Source organism: Chiloscyllium plagiosum, chromosome 9, assembly GCF_004010195.1.
Source record: "Chiloscyllium plagiosum isolate BGI_BamShark_2017 chromosome 9, ASM401019v2, whole genome shotgun sequence".
Classification (NCBI taxonomy): domain Eukaryota; kingdom Metazoa; phylum Chordata; class Chondrichthyes; order Orectolobiformes; family Hemiscylliidae; genus Chiloscyllium; species Chiloscyllium plagiosum.
In genome coordinates, this window is record NC_057718.1 from 15,376,895 (window position 1) to 15,397,069 (window position 20,175).

At 41.1% G+C, this 20,175-nt stretch overlaps 1 protein-coding gene across 3 annotated transcripts in view; it reads left to right on the forward strand.

The window, feature by feature from the left end:
* The window catches only part of cnsta (consortin, connexin sorting protein a), a 96,084-nt gene that overhangs the window by 26,941 nt on the left and 48,968 nt on the right, over positions 1-20,175 (forward strand). For all 3 annotated transcript variants that reach the window (XM_043695435.1, XM_043695434.1, XM_043695433.1), the window contains 5 exons: positions 1,112-1,559; positions 5,467-5,666; positions 7,361-7,391; positions 12,217-12,303; positions 16,936-17,044. In XM_043695435.1, the coding sequence (XP_043551370.1) occupies positions 1,181-1,559; positions 5,467-5,666; positions 7,361-7,391; positions 12,217-12,303; positions 16,936-17,044 (806 nt within the window). In that variant the 5' untranslated portion in view covers positions 1,112-1,180. The remainder of the gene's footprint in view (positions 1-1,111; positions 1,560-5,466; positions 5,667-7,360; positions 7,392-12,216; positions 12,304-16,935; positions 17,045-20,175) is intronic.

Sequence of the window (20,175 nt, forward strand, 5' to 3'; positions counted from 1 at the left end):
ACCGATGATCCGAATGTTTTTTCTCCTGCCCCTGTTTTCAAGATCATCCACTTGGTCACGCAAATTATGAACCTGCGTCTTCAGGGCTTGGATCTCTTCCTTGAATGAACTGGCATCAGCTTCCACCACTGAGACCCTGTGCTCCACCTCATTCGTCCTCTTCTCCAGGTCTCCCAGCTGCTGCTCATGCTTCTGCAGCATGAGCGAGACTGGAACCAGCTTCTCTTCAATCTGTTTCCCCAACATCTAGCGAGATTTCGAGAGATGGTTCACCAGGTCCTGGAGAGTAATTGGCTCCGAGGCTGCTGCAGACTGAGCTGCAGGCCCGGCCTCAAATGCTGCTCCTCCCTTTTTAGGCATTTCTGGACAGCTGAAAATACAGGTAAGTCAATTTTTAAATGTTTCTTGGGGCTCCACAATCTTTCCAACGCCCCAAGAAATCCTGATGACCTGGGTTGGGTGGGTTAAAGGACTGTCCTGCTCCTGCTGCGATGCAAAGCTCTGCAGTGTGATCTTCTCAGATCGCCGCCATCTAAGGTCCCCCTTTGCTGCCATATTTAACGTTGGTGTCAGTCAGAGGCTGTATGCTACTCACAAGGTGGAGGGAAGTTTTGGCATACTGAATCATTGCTTGCAATTCCATCTTGAACTGCAGCATTGATGACTTGGTGACATGGTGAAAATAGATTATCTTGGTTGTTAAAGAATACAGTCATATTGGAAATTTTCTAGACAAAGGCAACTAAAAAGCCATTGTATTTTCATGTCTCAAACACTACATGTGGGAAATTGCATGTATCATGTTTTGTTTAATACTGACACCTCTTGTGTTGTAAGATGGTATGAAACTGATATGATTTTCTGCAATGTCTTAATGATATCTTTGGATGTGAAAGTGAAAAAAATATACTGTACCTTTAGTTAAATATTGCTTTTAAATGACATATCAATGTGACATGATATAAGTACATTTTGTGATTTGTAAGTTAAACTACAGCATTGGATTTATGTACAGTAACTGTATACTATATTAGGATGTTGACACAATTCTAATATGGCTATTTTAAGTTAATAATACTTTTATTGACTTTTTAAAATTAATTTTTGCCAGGCACTCTTTATTTTAGAAAAGCTGAAGAAAATTGATGGTCCCCAGCTTGAGTTGTTGTAGAAGGTTCTCATGGATGAAGGAGGTTCACATACGATTGGTACAACGGAGAAAAATGGCTCTCCCAAGGATGTAGAAAAGCCCGGTGCAACCAATCATCTTTCCTCATTAATTTCTGACGAAAATGAAAATCGGATTCGTGAAACACAGAGTTCACCATTCACTAATGACAGAATGGGAGAATTTGAGCAGACCGAGCAAGATGTAATCAATAACAATGATGACAATGATGATAAAACTGGCTTTGAGCTTACACAAAATAACTGCATGGATGCAGGTTGTGAGATTTCGAACAGCATTGCTAATCAGAGCGCTGAACTTCCACGAGGGATAGAAACAGTTAAGACTTGTGATTCAGAAATGGAAAGAAATCTGAAAACTGCCACTTCTGGTAATTTTTCGCTTAGGATTTTTTGCAGCTCAGTTGAACAAAAATAAACACTGTACAAGGTTGCCAGTAACAAACTTAGAATAATAATTAGTTCAGTCTATTTTTATCTCTTAAATAAATTTACTTGCTACTTTTTTTCTCCTTCTACAAATCCCACCCAAACATGGAAACTTTGGCAGAGGCACAGTTCCAAGTTTAGCTACCAAGATTTATTGACTTGTCAACCTTTATCATGTTTGAATCTAAAACAAAAGTGACTGAACATCAGAACACATCTCTAATTATCATATGACTTTAACCACTATGCCAACATAAATCATCTGACCTGTAATCTGGAGCTGTCTCCCATGGTCAGTTCCAAAACCACCTTCCTTGCACAATATTTAAACAGCATTTTAACTCTATGTTGCAAGTTGCATTCTTCAACTTTTTGATAGAGGGTAAACGTTGCCTGGAGACCAAGTTGTTTAATATTATTCAGCCCAGAGGACCCCAAGTTTAATCCAGGACCATGACCATGTTTGTGTAGGTTGGCATTATCACCTGTGAGTCAGCATGTTGTGAATTCAAGTCCCACTATCGGACCTCACCACAAAACATCAAGGTTGACAGTCCAGTACTGTAGTGTTAGAGATGGTATCTCTGAATATGACATTAATGATGACCATGAGTTAATTGTTAGAAAAACCCACCTGGTTTACTAATGTCCTTTAGGTAAGAAAACTGTCATGCTTACCTGATCTGGCCGACATGTGACTCCAGATCCATAGCCATGTGGTTGACTCTTTACCCAGAGGGATGGGCAAAAAATGCAGTCTAGCCAGTGACACCTTCATCCCATAAAGGAAAAAAAATTAACCAAGGCTCCTTTCTACCACCTCAAATGGAAACAAACGATCCAACAGCTCAATTTTAAAGAAGTACAAGGATGTTATCTATCCCTGGTATTCTGGTCAATGTTTATCCCTCAATCAACATAAAACTTTTTCTAAAATCTGCTCATTAGCACCTTGTGCAAATTGGTTGCCATGTTTCTTAGCTTACAACAGTGACTTCAGAAGTACTTAATTTACCATGAAGTGCTTTGCAACAATGTATGGTTAGAAAAGGTAATAAATAAATGCAAGTTGGTTTTTTACATGTTAGTCAAAGTGATTGTTGGGTTCCAGATTTCTGAATCAAGGATGTTGCTCTTGATTTCTGTCTGTAGTGTGGACCTGAGCAAAATAGAGGATCTTGCTGAGCTATGATACTCTGAGCAATCAAATAACCTGTAAACATTCAATTCTTTTCTCTTGGATAAAGGTTGGATATTTGGATGAGCTACTTGAAGGTGACCATAACTAGCAAGGAGCCAATACACTAATTGGTTTACTTGAAATGGGATGGTAATTTTCTTTTTGGAGTAAAAGGAAAAGTGAAGAACAAACTGGTGTATTGATCTCTTTTGCACAAAACTTGCATTTTTGTAATAAGACCATAAAATGTAGGACCATAATTCGGCCTATCGAGTTTGCCCTGCCATTTGATCATGGCTGATGTGTTTTTTTAAATCCCATTCACCTGTCTTCTCTCTGTTACCCTTGATCCCTTTACTAATCAAGAGCCTATTTATCTCTGTCTCAAAGATGCTCAATGACTTAGCCTCCACAGCCTTCTGCGACAGTGAGTTCCACAGATTCACCGCCCTTTGGCTAAAGAAAATTATCCTTATCCCACTTCTTTACAGTTCTTTCACTCACAAGGCTATGCCCTTGCATTCTCGTCTCTCCTACTAATGAAAATGTCTTTTCCACACCCACTCTATCCAGGTGTTTCATTATTCTGTAAATTTCAGTGAGATCCCCCTTCACCCTTCTAACCTTCATTGTTTACAAACCTAGAGTCCTCAACTGCTCCTCCTATGACAAGCCATTCATTCTTGTGATCACTGTTGTAAACCTCCTTTGTAAATCTCCTCTGGACCCTTCCAGTGCCAGCGCATCCTTCCTTAGATATGGAACCCAAACCTGCTCAATATTCCAGAGCTTTATACAGCCTCAATAGTACATCCCTGCCCTTGTATTCTAGTCATCCTAAAGTGAATGCTAACTTCGCAAATGACTTCCTGACTGCCAAATGAACCTGCATATTAACCTCAAGAGAATCCTGAACTAGGGTCCCGAGTTCCTTTGTGCTTCAGACTTTCAAAGCCTTTCCCTGTTTAGAAATTAATCTACACCTCTATTCTTCTGACCGAAGTGCATAACCTCACAATTTCCCACATTTTATTCCATCTGCCACTTCTTTGTTTACTCTCCTAGCCTGTCCAAGTCCTTCTGCAGCTGTTCCTTCACTTATCTTCGTAATACCTTTATCATGAAATTTAGCATGAAATGTTCCAAAGTGCTTCACAGGAGTGTTATGAATAAATATAATACCGAGCCACATATCTATTAAGATAGATGACCAATAGAAGTAAGCACAGAAAAAGCATTTTTAGATGAATAAAGATATTCAGTGAAGAAATTCTAGAGTTTTAGGACTGTGACACCTTAAAGTAAAATGTTTAAAATTGGTGATGATCGGATTTGAGGATTTCTTGGTCATAAAGTCATTGTCTTCGAGTTGTACAGCATGGATACAGACCCTGCGGTCCAACTCATCCATACCAACTAAATATTCTACGTTAATCTAGTCCCATATGCCAGCATTTGGCCCCTCTAAACCTTTCCTATTCATATACTAGGTGCCAAATAAATGTTGTAATTCTACCCGCCTCTATCACTTCCTCTGGCAGTTCATTCCGTACACCCAGCACTGTGTGAAAATTGCCCGTTCGGTCCCTTTTAAATTTCACCTTAAACTTATGCTGTCTAGTTTTGCACTCCGCTACCCTGGGAAAAGACCTTGTCTATTCAGTCTATCCATGTCCCTCATGATTTTATAAACTTCTATAAGATCAACCCTCATCCTCCGTGCTCCAGGTCTGGAGAACTCTGTAGAGTTATGGAGTATGGACGTTTTGCAGAGATTTGTGAACAAGATGAGTACTTGAAATCTCAAGTAATGCTCAACTGTGAGCCAGTAGAAGTCAGTGAGAATAGCAACAGTGTTTGAACAAGTCTAGGTGTGAGCTTGAATATTGTTAGCATTGTTAGATGAGCTGATGTTTGTGTGTGTGGAGGATGAGACTAGCTATGAGTATGTTGTAATAGTCATCATAGGGTGTTAGCTCAGTTGGCTGGACAGCTGGTTCACAGTACAGAGGGATGCCAACAGCACTCGTTCAAAACACTGAGGTCACCATGAAGGGCCTGCCTTCTCAGCCTCTTCCCCTCACCTGAAGCATGGTGACTGTCAGGTTAAACTCGCCATCAGTTTTGTGCCTCCAATGAAAGAACCACCTTGTGGTCCCCTGGGCCTATGGCAACTTTATCTCAGCTGCAATAGTCAAGTCGAGAGCTGGCAAAGGCTGAGGTGAGGTTTTCTGCGAGGATGAAGTGAGGTAAGGATGCAATTCAATGAGGTAGACAGTTTTAGTGGTGTGAGTAAATGACCATAAGTTTATCTGTGAGTGAAATACAATATCAAATTTGTGAATAGTCTGATTTAGGCTGAGGCAGTAATTATATTTTAAGTTTCGTGATTGTGTGACATCACTCAACATGCGCCCTTTAGAACCCCTCTCCCCCCAGCTCTCTCTCTGATCCTCATTCTCCAAGGAGTTTGCTTGCAGGAGACACAGGGTGACTGGTTCACAAAAGCTTGAGCTCAAATCCCAAAGGGGAAGAGTGTGCTAATGTCACATCTACAGTCGGGCATAATTTCTAAATGGTGTTGTTTTCCTTTTGTGTGTGCTAAGCTTTTGTATTTTCATTTACTTGAATTATATATTTCAAGTCAACTTCTTCTTGTGGGTTTACAGGAGCCTCAGAGGAAACCACAGACAACTCTTCAGAGTTTTTATGTAGATCACTGAACACAGTTTTAATTGACAGAAGTTCTCAACTAGAAGTAAACTGTCAGCAAGTCGACAGGAAACGACTTCTTCAGACTCTGCTGAGCTCCGTTCAGAGAGAAACAGAGTTAAATGATTCCTATAGACTGCCATATTATCTTCATCAGGTACAATCAGTTCTAACTTTCTCCAAAACCACCACCCCTCACTCTGAGTAGATTTTGAATAAAAATAATTTCCTGATAGATGTAGTCAGATTCACTCACTCAATTAAAATGTTACAGCTTAAGTTTCTGAAAATGAAAGGCAAGTCTAAAGAAGTATTTATGGTTGAAATATAATGTATTAAAGAAAAAGTACCTGCAATTGAACAATGTGAAATGCTTCTCCATGGCATCAGTGCTGAATAAGAAAAAACAAATTGTGTCATTAATTTTGTTTCTCTGAATCCAAAGCTCCTTATTCATTTGCAGTTACTCTAACAGCAACATTGTTTCAATATTAAGTATCAAATTTTCTGTCTTCTGAATGAGAAGGTCGTCAATACTTTAGCTGTTTTCATGTTTCCAATAAACATTTAAGATCCCACATTGCTACTTAAATCAGAGAAGGTTTTGTCACTAGGTAATGATGCTCATTTAATGAACTAGTGCATGCATGAATTGGTCAAATGGCCTCATTTTGTGCCATAATACTCATGTGATTCTGTGTGACATATCACTCGACACCCACCCCTTAAACTTCCTACACACAGACTCATTGATCCTCATTCTCTAGGGGCTTTTGCCTACAGGAGGCATGGGGTGACTGGTTCACGCTTAGAATGTCTTTGACTTTTTGGAAAGAACCCACAGCTTTTAACATCTGGTGAGGGAAATTAAACAAGCTTTCTTCACCCTTGAGGTATTTTGTTTTTAAACTACAGAATGTACTGCTCTTTCCTTTTCAGAGGTCTGATGGCTTCTGACCCATGAGCTGGTTAGCTACCTGGGAGCCAATCACACAGTTCTTCGTAGGCAAAAGGTCTTTGTCTGATAACAGGTCACCATTCCCCAGACCAATTAGCTACTTGTTGCCAGCTGAAAAATCCATGGATACACAGCCCTTGGTTTCAGCTTGTCTCCTGGTGATTCTTCCACCCCCACCTAAATATGCAGACAGGAGGGGTTAAATGGGTACTTTGTTTGTTTGTACCAACAAGGTGGATGCTGCTAGGGTAACAGAGGAGGGAACTCAATCACCAGAAGGGTTTAAAATTGATGAGGATGTGATATTGGATAAGCTGTTGGTATTTAAAGTTGGTAAGGCAGTGGGCCATGTGAGATGCATCTAAGGATTTTGAAAGATGTGACAGCAGAAGCTACAGAGGCATTGACAACTTTCTTTCAATTTTCTCAAGACTCTGGTGGCTGCAGAAGACAGGAAATTTGCAAGGATTAGACCCTTGTTTTAAAACGATGTGAAGATAATTCAGCAATTATAGGCCTTTTCAGTTGAAGGACACAGTATCTGAAATCTCTTGAAAGCTGCACTGATATATCATTTTAATGCTCTATGCTAAGTTATTAATGATGTACTAACTTAATTGAAGCTATCTTCTTAATCAGAATAAGAAATGTCTAAATAATGAATTGCTCCTGATTTTTTTTTTTTTGCAGCTTTTCTTGATTCTACATCCTTTTTTTAAAAAAAAGCAATAGATTTTCAATCTATTTAATCATTGCCATTCACTGCAGTGTTTAACTATGCTGAGGTGACTTTAAGACAGGTCCATGCAGTGTAACATGTTATAACCAGTTACTTATGTACAAGACAAAATTGCGGCAATCTGTCACCATTGATATTATTTTCTTAATTTCAGATTGCCGAGATCTATTTTGATGAAGAAGAATGTATCCTTTTCAACTTTTCAAGCAATTCATGACTCCTTGCAATTTATTTTATTTACCCTTACGTAACTGATGCAAGTGGCAGTTTGTGCAAATCTAGATCTGAAAAACATTGCAAGACACCAGTGGGGGCATCATAAGCGAACTTTACCTTGTCCTCATTCTATATCAATTTCATCTTGTTGAAAGTGCATATATAATTGTCTGTATTGGGAACCAAATTTGTTTTCCCCTCAACCTATGGGTTTGAGCTCACTTGAAAGCTGAAAATGTATTGCTGAAAAAGCGCAGCAGGTCAGGCAGCATCCAAGGAACAGGAGAATCGACGTTTCGGGCATAAGCCCTTCTTCAGGAAGGGCTTGAAACCCAAGTTTACCTGGAAGAAGCAGATTTGCATAGTTTCTCCTGCTTTATTAATCCAGTTTCACAGAGATGGGCTATACTGAAACTTGATATCCACATCCTGGCTATAAGGAATGTAAAGACTCAGGTACTCCGCATGTAGCTCATTTCTTGATTTCTCACAGTCTCTGTATCATCTAAATACTTGCAACAGAAGTGTGATATGGTTGCAGTAGCACTCTGGAAATTCTGTGCTGCATAGGGTAAGGCAACCTACTTAATTTCTTTTTGATTTTTGAATCTTTGTATTTCTGACAAGACCTGTATTTGTTGCCTATCTTTAACTGCTTTGGGAAGGTATTGTGAGCCACTTTAACCACTGCAGTCCAATGAAGGATGTAAAAGTTCCAAGTCAGGATTGGGGTAAAAGTGGAAATGTTTGGCTAAAATGAATGTTCTGTCCATTACAGACAAAGCCATGAAAATTTATAATGGGATATAGAGGAATGGAAGATAAGTTTGATTACCTTGTGTCTGTTTTCACTGAGGGAGATACAAAATATCTTCAAGCATTAGAGATCTAAATGATATGGGAGAATGAGGATTTGAAGGAAATTAGTATTAATAAGAACTGGAGAAATAAATGGGGCTGAAAGTGATAAGTTCCTGAGATCTGATATTCTGCATCCAACAATGTTGAATGAAGTGGTTTTAGAGATCATCAATATATTGGACAAGCTTGCAAACTTTTCTGGATTGAGAATTATTCCTGTGTATTGGAAGCTACCATATGTCAATTCTCTATTTATAAAGACAGTGGGAGAAAAACCAAGGAAATACAGATCTGTTAACTTTATGTCAGTAGTGGGGAAAATAGAAGAATCTGTTATAAAGGATGTGATCACAGAACCACAGAAGTATATTGTGCAGGAGGAGGTCATTTGATTCGTCATTGTTGCAACAGCTCTTTAAATGATTATCATTACCTACTGCTAATTTTGTGCCTTTCCCCATTTTCCCCTTTGCACGTTTATTCCTATTATTTCTACTTCACTTGAAATAATTATCCATAATCATCCAACATCCTCTTAAGTACTTCAATTGAACTTGTCTCCTCCACACTTCCAGGCAATGCATTCCATGCTCAAACTACTCATAGTGTGAATATTTTCTCTCTCATATTTGCTCCTTTTGCAAATCACTTTACGTCTGTGTCCTCTAGATCTTGATCCTTTTACAAGCAGGAATATTTTTACCCTACTTACTCTATCAAGTTTTGAAAGCCACTATCCAATCTCCTGTTATCCTCCTTTTCACCAAAGAGACTAGTCTCGACTTCAGTCTGTCCTCGTAATTGGCACTTTTCATCCCGGAATTATTCTTGTAAATTGCTTCTGCATGCTCTCCAATGCATTTTCTATAATGTGACGTCCATGACTGTACCCACTACTTCAGCTGTATATATAATGTATAGAGGGTATATGTACAAGAATATAGGTGTAAAGAGGAAAGAGGTTTTGCTGAGGGAATATGAGTAGCTAGGGGTTAAAATACAAAACCGAACCAAAAAGGTGATGATCTCCAGCTTATTACCTGAGCCACAAAAGAAATTGGCCCAGAATCAGCAAGATTAAAGAAATGAATGGGATTGGTATTGGAGTATTGGGGCAGACATAGCAGAATCATAGAGATGGACAGCATGGCAACAGACCCTTTGGTCCAACTTGTCCATGCTGACCAGATATCCCAACCCACTCTAGTGGTAGAGCCAGGGAGCAGGCAATTCTGAATTTGGTGATATGTAATGATTAGATGATTAGTATGTTTAAGGAACCCCTAGGGGCAGTGACCATAATGTGCTAGAATTCACCCTGTGGTTTGAGAGTGAGAAGCTGGAATCGGATGTAACAGTATTACAAATTGAGTAAAAGTAACTGCAAGCAAATGAGGGAGGAGCTGGCCAGAGTTGATTGAAAGGGAAACCTAGCAGGGAGGACAGTGGAGCAGCAATGGCAGGAGCTCCTGGGAAAGGGAAGCACAGCAGAAATTCTTCCCAATGAAGAAGAAACATGCCAAAGGAAGGATGAGGTAACCATGGTTGACAAGGGAAATCAGGGATAGCATAAAAGCAGAAGTAAAGGCATAAGATGTGATGAATGTTCGTGGGAAGCCTTTTAAAAACCCGGAGAGGATAACTTAAAAAAAAAAAGAGCAATAACTGGGAAAGGAGATGAAATATGAGAGTATGCTAGCTAGTATTACAATAGATGAGTGCAGGAGCTGGCTTTCAGACCTCAAAGGTAAGAGAGAGGCATAAGGGGACATTGGACTGCTTGAAAATGAGGCCAGAGAAATATTAATGGGGAATAAAGAAATGGCAGAGGAATGAACTGAACTGAACTCAGCAAGGTACTTTGCATCAGTTACGTCAGCATTTGTGGAAGACAGCAGCAGCATACCAGACCTTAAAGAGTTCAAGGCAGAAATGGTAAGTGTAGAGGCCATCACTAAGGAAAACGTGCTAGGGAAGCTAAATGGACTGAAGGTGGATAAATTACACAGACCAGTTGGGCTAAGAGTTCTGAAGGAGATAGCGGAGGAGATAGTAGAAGCACCAGTGAGGGTTTGAGCGGATTGGAAATTGGCTTATGCAACACCCCTGTTTAAGAATGGAGGGAGGCAGAGACAGGAAAGTGTAGGCCGGTTAGCCTGACCTCTGTCATTAGGAAGATTTTAGAGTTCTCTATCAAGGATGAGTTGAAGAGTACTTGGAAGATTGCATGGTAAAATAGAGTTGAATCTGCTCTGCTTTGGGAGATCATGCCTAACAAATGTGTCACAATTCTTTGAGGAGATAATGAACAGGTTAGACTAAGGAAAGCCAATGGATATCATCTATTTGGATTTCCAGAAGGCCTTTGACAAGATACCAGGCTGCTAAGTAAGATAGGAGCCCATGGTGTTCGGGGCAAGGTACTGGAGTGGATAGAGGATAGGCTGACTGGCAGAAGGCAGAGGTCGGGATAAACTGGTCTTTTTCAGGATCACAGCCGATGATTAGTGGAGTTCTACCTGGGGCTGTGTTGGGACCACAACTATACATTTACATTCGTTATCTGAACAAAGAAGCTGAGGGCATTGTTGCTAGATTTTCAGATGACGCAAAGGTAGAATGATAGATAGTGTTGAGGAAATGGGGAGGCTGCTGAGGACTTGGGCAGGCTAGGAGAGTGGGCAAATAAATGGCAAATAGAATACAATGTGGGAAAGTGTGAGGTTATGCAGTTTGGTAGGAAGAATAGAAGTATAGATTTTTTTCTAAACAGGGAAATGCTTTGGAAATCTGAAGCACCAAGGGACTTAGGAGCCTGAGTTCAGGATTCTCTTAAGTTTAACATGCAGGTTCATTTGTCAGTTCGGATAGCAAATACAATGTTAGCATTGATTTCAAGAGGGGTAGAAATGCAAGAGCATAAATGTACCGTTGAGGCTGTGTAAGGCTCTGGCCAGATTGCATTTGGAATGCTGTATGCAGTTTTATGCCCCAGGTCTCAGGGTAGATGTGCTGGCATTGGATGGTGCCCAGAAGAGATTTACAAGAATCATTCTGGGATGAAGAGCTTGTCATACGAGGAGTGGTTTAGGATTCTGATGATGGTGACCTCTGGAGGAGGCTGAGATGAACTTTATTGGTACTTGTGGCTGAAGGTGGATTGGAATGTTTCAGCTTTGTTGCTTGCACTGGACTGCTAAGGTTCTCAGCCATTGATAATGGGAATGCTCATGGAACCCCCTCCTATTTAATTCTTTAACTGGTGCCCCTAGCACAGGACTATATGTCAACTTGTTCCACCACTAGTGCTGTGTGGCTGCTGTGCATATGAACTATAGCATGCACTGCAGTCGCTCAAGGCTTGATGGCACCATGCGTGTCTGTGTGGGTTTCCTCCAGGTGCTCCGGTTTCCTCCCACAGTCCAAAAATGTGCAGGTTAGGTGAATTGGCCATGCTAAACTGTCTATAGTGTTAGGGGCAGGGGTAAATGTAGGGGAATAAGTCTGGGTGGGTTGCGCTTCGGAGGGTCGGTGTGGACTTGTTGGGCCGAAGGGCCTATTTCCACACTGTAAGTAATCTAATCTCCACTGTCAAGAAATGGATCAGCACTAAGACAGGAACCTGACCACTTCCAAGTTGGGCACATTTGCTCATGCGTTGCCATAGCTAATTATCATAAAACATTACTTTAAATTTTGTTACCAAACATTGACATTTGAAGTAAATTTCTTTTACTTTTTGTATAACATCGGAACATTATCCATGTTGCCCGCCATCAACATTTCCTTCCAAAAATAACGTTTGTGGTAACACCTCAGAATGCCTCTGCCATGAGGTGCATTTTGTTTTATGTATGTACTTTGCTTTTAATATGAACTAGTGGTGTTTTGGAGTTAGATAAGCTGTATGATTTTCCTTTATTGTACATCCAGATGAAAAAGCAATACAGTTTATTCAGCTGGAAAAGCTGTACCATCAAAAATTCCTGGCAAACCTTGCTGCTATTCAGGAGGACTGGGGTATGTACAGAATATACATATCCATAGTGAATACGTGAACTATAGGCTGATTTTTTCCAGTCTGTGAGATTCTCAATATCAAGGGGGTACAAAGGTCTGATTTTGCATACAAGGTTTTAACATCAAGAAGAACATCTTGTTCGTGAGTGGCAAGATGCCTATTTGCAGGCATTAACAACTTTATCATTACCTATTCTAACCTCGTTTAAATGCAATTTTCTTTTCTCCCAAGCAGCAAAGAGAAACTAGATGATAGTTCCTAACATGAAAGACAATGGGTACCTGCCACTGCAGCTTGCTGCTTGCTTTTCTGTGCCTCCATCTTAGCCAACAGTTCCCAGCATCTCCCAGCACACTTTGTGGGTAGCAACCATCTGCATTCCCCCATTTACAGAGGTTGGCATTAGACACAGATCAGCCCCTCGGCATATTGTCACAGCACATCTCCCACTTAGTTAGAATACAATTTTCCATTTCATCACTAGACTTTGGAGCAAGTCAATGCCTTTCGTTATAATGCTGCTGCCAGGCCAAGGTGTGTACAGAGACGGGAATGCATCTCCTGCATTGGAACAGGATGTATCTTGGAGCTCATCGTTGCTTTCGGAGCACTTATTCATTCCTCACCTATTTGTTTGCAAGGGTATCTCTACCTTGCCTTGTTTATTTGCACTTTGCCAACTTATTTAGAACTGACAGGTTCGCAGTACTTTTGTATTGTTTTGCCTTTTAGCACAAGTGCAAAACCAGGCAGTTTGTCACTGTCACCCATAACTCTGAGGGGGAGGAATTCCTTCATCCAGAGGATGGTGAATCTGTGGAACTCATTACTGCAGAAGTCTGTGGAGGCCAAGTCATTGTGTGTCTATAAGACTGAGGTAGATTCTTGATTAATCAAGGAGAACGGAGTTGAGAAACATTATGATCCAGTAAATAGCCTAGTCCTCCTCCAATATCTTATTGTTTATCAGTTAACGGCATGAACATGTTGCTGTACAGCACGGTCCTACTTTACTGTCACACCTGCAACATGAGCCCACAGCTTACACAGCAAACACTTTGACTGTACTTCAACTAAAGGCCATTTCTTAAGTCTAAAGGGAGTAGTTCTCAGTCGAGGAAAGAGAGACTGTTGTTAGTCAGGAGGTACTGCCACCTTCAGACCAGAGCAGCTTCCAGTCTTAATCCAGGCTTTGCCACTGTCAGCCAGCAGCTTGAGGCAGTCACTAGTTCTGTATCTGGGCTACAGTCAATCCTGAAGAGTGACAAAGTGTTACAGGACACAGAATATTGGGGAAACAGAGGAAGTCTCTTACACAGGCTTCTAATCTAGTAATATGTTTCTCAACCCTATTCTCCTGTGTTCTCTTAGCTGCAGTTGCAATTACGGTTAATCAGACAGGCCATCTTGGAAAGTAGCAATGCATTTTAAAAATGTGATTCTATTTCTGATGAAAATTTCACCTGTGCCTTTGGAGGCTTTACTGTCTCATTTCCCTCTCACTGCGTGAATGAAGGGCGATTTGTGGTTAATAAGTATGGTGCCAGTGGCAAAAATACCTCAAAATCACGGTGGATACTTCTGCCACTAATAAATGCACGATCGCACAGCAGTGACACCACAGAAGTGTGGTTCATACATAATGAACTTAACAAAAAGGAATTGTGTGAGAGAATTCGCTCAAATTTATGGAGAAAATGCCCGTGTGTAAGTGCCTGAAATTTGAAGCCCATTTTTGATAAAATTCAGCCCTTTGTTTTCAATATTCTTTGCAATTCAAATATCTGTCAGCAACAAATCTCCAACGGTTCAGTATTTTTAAATTTTGGATTGGGTTTCAACATTGAACAATTTAGTTTTACTTTTACGGTTTTAGTTTTTATAGTCTTGATTTCCTTTTACTCGTTTCAGTGATGGTACCCCAGATCAATGTTGTGCAAAGCTTAAGTTAAAGAACTCCCTTGTATTTGCTATTGTATAGTTGAAAGTATTGTTGTAGATGCAGCAAGTAACTATTTTGCTTCTAATGAAATTAAATAGAGGGAAACTTTTTGTGTTGCAAGAATATTCAAATCATTTCATGCCTGAATTCCAGGAGATGTATGTCTTTGAGAACTGTCAGTATTGACCTATTTGGTTACAGGATTCCACCAGGACCATTGTTATGAAGTGTACAAACCTATTATAGGAAAACAAAATGTTGGTTTTGAGGAAAAAGCAGGGAGTGGGAATAATTTAAACAGCTCTCCTGAAGAGCTGGCATTCAGAGTGAGATTTCTTTCTGAGCTGTCTCATTGTGTGATCTGATGAAATAATAGAGAAGTTAAGTTTAACAGCATAGAAACTCAGTTTGACCCCAATGTGCACAATTCTGGCTGCTATTTTATATGACAACAGATTATGTTATGAATACTTATAAAATAGTTATATTGTAACTAACAAGGGTTGTTAAAGATTGATGAGAATGTGGATTTGAGGCTACAATTAGATCAGCCCTGATCTTATCAATTGGGGGAAGGATGTTAAAGTGGCAGAATGGCCAATTTGTATGTTAGCATTTGAAAAATGAAAAGTTTTCCAAGAATGATATCAGAATCATAGAATCCATACAAAATCTACAGTGTGGAAACAGGTCATTTGGCCCCACAAGTCCAACCGACCCTCCGAAGAGTAACCCACCCAGACCCATTTCCCTACCCTATATTTACCCCGACTAATGCACCTAATTTACACATCCCTGAACACCATGGGCACTTTTTTAGCACAGCCAAGCCACCTAACGAGCACATCTTTGGATTGTGGGACGAAGCCAGAGCACCAGGAGGAAACCCACGCAGATACTGGGAAAACGTGCAAACTCCACAGAGACAGTCGCCTGAGGCTGGAATTGAACCCAATTCCCTGGCACTGAGAGGCAGCTGTGCTAACCACTGGCCCACCATGCCGCCCCATATATAGGGGCTGTACATACTGGGATAGGTGAAACAGGTCCAGTTGCCCTCTTTCCTGTGAAAACTATGAAAAGTTAAAGACAAAATTGAAACACTAAATCCGATGTACATCTGAAACAAGTCGAATCGATAATTAGTCAGGGAAAGTTTGTGAACAAACAGAATTCATATTTCGGGTCTGTGACCTTTTAACAAAACATAGAGAATATGTTCCCACTTGTGAGGGAGGCCAAAACTGTTGGCAAGAAATATAGTAATCTAGTAACAAATACAAGTGAAATGTGTAATTTCAGAGATTGCCAGAACTTTTCACTCGCTACTAAGTAGAGATGACTAGTGTAGATATATTTTAGAAAACTTAATTGTATTAGATTAAATAGGTTCATGTGGAGCATACAGACAGAGTTAGACCTGCTGAGCCAAATGTGTGTTTCTATGCTGGGCATTCTGTGAATTCCTTGTTGAAGGATACCGTGAGCAGTTAAAAACATCACCTACGTGTGGAACAAAATTAAAGTGTAGGGAACTACTGTTCAAAATTTCAGTTTGAATGAGATTGTTACATAGAGATTTTTGTTAAGCAAGGGGTGAAAGGTTATCAGGAGTAAGCAGGATTGTGGATTTGGTCACAATTAAAATCATCCATGTTCATCTTGAATAGCAGAGTAGGCTAAAAGGGCTGAATGGCCTGTTCCTGCCCAAATTTGTATGCTTTGGATTGAATACTTTTAAAGCATTATTAGTGAGAATGTCCAGACACAGTTTCTTAATTTTTGTCTTTGCCTAGATAGTTTAAGTCTGCAACAAGGCTGTCTAGGCAGTTAGGCGGCCATCAATGCTGGCTAGCCAACGAAGCCGTAGTCCCACAAATGAATTAAAAAAAAATTGTTCATAATGTTTTGATGATCATTACAAGCCTATATCCTTGCCTGCTCTGTATTTTTCTCAGCTTTTCAGATTTTGGTGTTTAGAGACTTCATGTACTGTGGGAAGTACTATACAAATGGGAATGTATATATGCAGTCCTAAATTGAGAATTTCAGTGAAAATCATAGCAAAGCCGTTGGGTTTCTTTTCATTCTGATTTGTCTGAAGTAGAAAGGATTAGTTTCACTGAGCCTCTCAGGAGTTCATGGATCCTGTTTGCAAAGAAAAGTTTTTTTCTAATGAACAACCCTATAGTATTTCCAGTGATATAAACATGACCCTATTGTTTATTTTCATGTGATTCCCTGTTTTGCCAATTTGCGGTGATTTTTTAGTTTGATCGTTCTTCTTCTTCATCGTCATCATCATCATCATCATCATCATATGTTCTTTTATTAGAACTCACTTCTTACCCTTGTGATTTAATGTTGCTATCAATTCCTGGGTGAGCAAAGAATGTGAAAGCAGTTGAACGTGGGAGAACCAATGACTAAAAATCATTATAGTATACATATGCATGTCTTCTGAGAAAAGCATTCATTTGAAACTCGTGTTCAACAAAATCTAACTGCTGTCATAATGAAGTAGGGACACGTGGGATTGCGTACCACTAAAATATGACCTGGTTGCAAAGCTGATGAATTTTATTCCCATTTCATTAAATTCCTGTTGATCATTTTAACAGCCAAAGTTTTGATGCATTAATTTTGATTGCAATATGTTGCTGTACGGCTGACTTTTTGTTTCTTGCAGAAGTGAAACAGAAGGCAGCAATCGCAAGGGAGGTGACAGAAGGGAGGTCTGTTAAAGCTTTAGATGACAAAATAGTGAAGCTCTCAGAATTCTGTGCATCACACTCTAGGTAAGTTCACTATTTGTGATTGTCATCACGATATGTAGATTTAATGTTTCAATCGTGCAATTTTGTAGTTTTCACCTTTTTTCTAGAAATTGGCATGGTCCAAAGAATTAACTCTGGAAAGTGCTGTTTTAATTGCAGTGAGCAAAGCGATTGAGCAAACCTTGCATTGAGCCTCCCAGAAACACTCCAGTCAACCTGAGACAGAAATTTTGGCATTAGAACACTGATGTGTTGAAGTGGCAGACAACTGGAAATTCCAGGTCATTTTTACGGATAAGTCTTAGGTGTTCAGCAAAGTGGTCGTCCAGTCTGCAGGTGGGGGAGACCACATTGTGAGCAGAAAATACAATAGATTAGATTGAATGAAGTATCAGTAAATTCCTCCTTCAGCTGAAAGGTGTACCTGGCACCTTCGATAGTGAGAATATAAATGGGCAAGTGTTGCTACTTCCACTATTGCATGGGATGGTGCTGTGGGGTGGGGATGTCATGAAGTGTTGGGAGTAGAGGAGGAGTTGAGCAGGGTTCCTGAAGATATGTCTCTGTGGAATGCTGATAATGGAGGTGAGGAGAATATGAGAGGATATGCTGGTGGCATCCTGCTGGAGGTGGTAGAAATGGTGGCTTATGATCTTTTGGATATAAAAACTGATAAGATAAAAAGTAAGAACAGGCAATCCCTATGATTGTTGTGGGAGAGGAAAGAAGGCGTAAACACAGTGCGGGAAATGGGTCAGACGTGACTGAGGGACCTATCACCATGCTGGCAGGGAATCCTCTTCCAAGGAAACAAATTAACATTTCTGAGGCTCCTGCAGATGATAGCATCATCAGAACAGATGAGGCCGAGTTGGAGAACCTGGAAGAATGGAGTTCTTACAGGAAACTGGGGTAGAGTGGTGCTGGAAAAGCACAGCAGTTCAGGCAGCATCCGAGGAGCAGGAAAACCGACGTTTCGGGCAAAAGCCCTTCATCAGGAATCTGCAGTAATTGTTTTTACCTTCTTATAGGAAACAGCATGTGAGTCAAGGTAACAGAGTCAGTGGGTTTGTAATGGTTATTAGTGGTCAGCTTATCCCCAGAAATGAAAACAAAGATATCAAGGAACGGAAGAGAGGAGTTAGAGATGGACTAGATGAAGATAAGAGCAGGGTGGATAAATTTGATAAATTTTCCAATTTTGGACAAGAGAGGGAAGCAGCACTGATTTTTTTTTTCATCGATGTACTGAAGAAACGTTGTGGGGAGGAACCTGAGTCAGGCTGGAACAAGGAATGTCCCGCAAAGACACAGACATAACTGGAGCTCATGTGGAGATACATGGCCATACCGTTGATCTGAAGAAAGTGAGAGGAGTTAAAGGAGAAGTTGTTCAAAATGAGGACGAGCTTGACTAGGCAGAGAAGGGTGGTGTGGATGAGTACTGTTTAGGGAAGAAATGGAGAGTCCTCAGACCATCTTACATGTGAAGAGGGGATAGCTGCTACTGGTAAACTAGAAATTTTGAAACCGATGTAAAGCACCAGGCGCTTTGTGGATATAAGTGGGAAGAGACAGGACAAGGGAAGAGAAAATGGAAGAAAATGAGGACTGGAGATTAGAGTTGAAGAGTGTGGTGCTGGAAAAGCACAGCTGGTCAGGCAGCATCTGAGGAGCAGGAGAATCGATGTTTTGAGCATAAGTCCTTCGTCAGATGGACAGGTAGGACAGTTCAAAAGGGCAGTGCGAGTTAGAAGGTTGGATGTGGGAGATGGGGAAATGAGGAAACTGGTGAAATCCACATTGATCCCATGTGGTTGGCGGATTCCAAGGCAGAAGATGAGGCATTCTTCCTCCAGGCGTCAGGTGGTTAGGGTTTGGCAGTGGAGGAAGCCAGGACTTGCATGTCCTTGGCGGAGTGCGAGGAGGGGTTCGTGTTTGGTACAGGATGGTGGGGTTGTTAAGTGTGTGTGTCCCAGAGAGGTTCTTTGAAGTGTTCCGCAAGTTGGCGTCCTATCTCCCCAATGTAGAGGAGACCACCTTGAGAACAGCAGACTCAGTAGATGCCGTGTGTGGAAGTACAGGTAAAGCTCTTCGGATGTAGAAGGATCCTTTGGCGCCTTGGACGTAGGTAAGTGGGTAGGTCTGGTCGCAGGTTTTGCACTACTTGTGGTAGTAGGGGAAAGTTCCGGGAGTGGAGAATGGGTTGTTGTGGAGCGTAGACTTAAAAGGGAATCGTGGAGGAAATGGTCTCTCTGGAACGCAGATATGGGTGGAGATGGAAATACCTCCCTGGTGGTGGGGTCTGTTTGTAGTTGGTGGAATTGGCGGAGGATGATGCAATGTTTCTGGAGGTTGATGGGGTGGAAGGTGAGGACCATAGGGATTCTGTCTTTATTGCAATTGGAGGTGTGAGGTTCAAGGGCGGAGGTGCAGGAAGTGGGGGAGACCACGTTGGAGGGGAAATTGCGGTCTTTGATGAAGGAGGCCATCTGGGATGTTCTGTGGTGAATTGGTCCTCCTGGGTACCCACGTGGGCCCCAACTATGCCTGTCTCTTTGTCTGGTACCTGGAACAGTCCATCTTCCACCGGCATCATTCCCTACCTTTACCTCTGCTACATCGATGACCTTCAGCACTAACTCATGCTCCCAAGAGGAGGTTGAACAGTTCATCAACTTCACTAACACCTTCCACCCTGATCTAATTTTCACCTGGACCATCTCTGACGCCTCCCTCCCCTTCCTGGACCTCTCCATCTCCGTTTATGGAGACCGACTCAACACGGACTGCCATTGCTACCTGGGCTATACTTCCTCCCATCTTGCCACCTGTAAAGACTCTATTCATTATTCCCAATTCCTCTGCCTCTGCTCGCATTTTCTCCGAGGAGGACCAATTCCACCATAGAACACCCCTGATGGCCGCCTCCTTCAAAGACCGTAGTTTCCTCTCCCACATGATCGATGATGCCCTCCAAAACATCTCCTCTACTTCCTGCGCCTCCTACTTTGAATCCCTCACTTCCAATCGCAACAAGGACAAAACACCCCCCGGTCCTCACCTTCCACCCGACCAATCTCCAGATACATCGTATCATCCTCCGAAATTTCCGGCACCTCCAAACAGACCCCACCACCAAGGATATATTT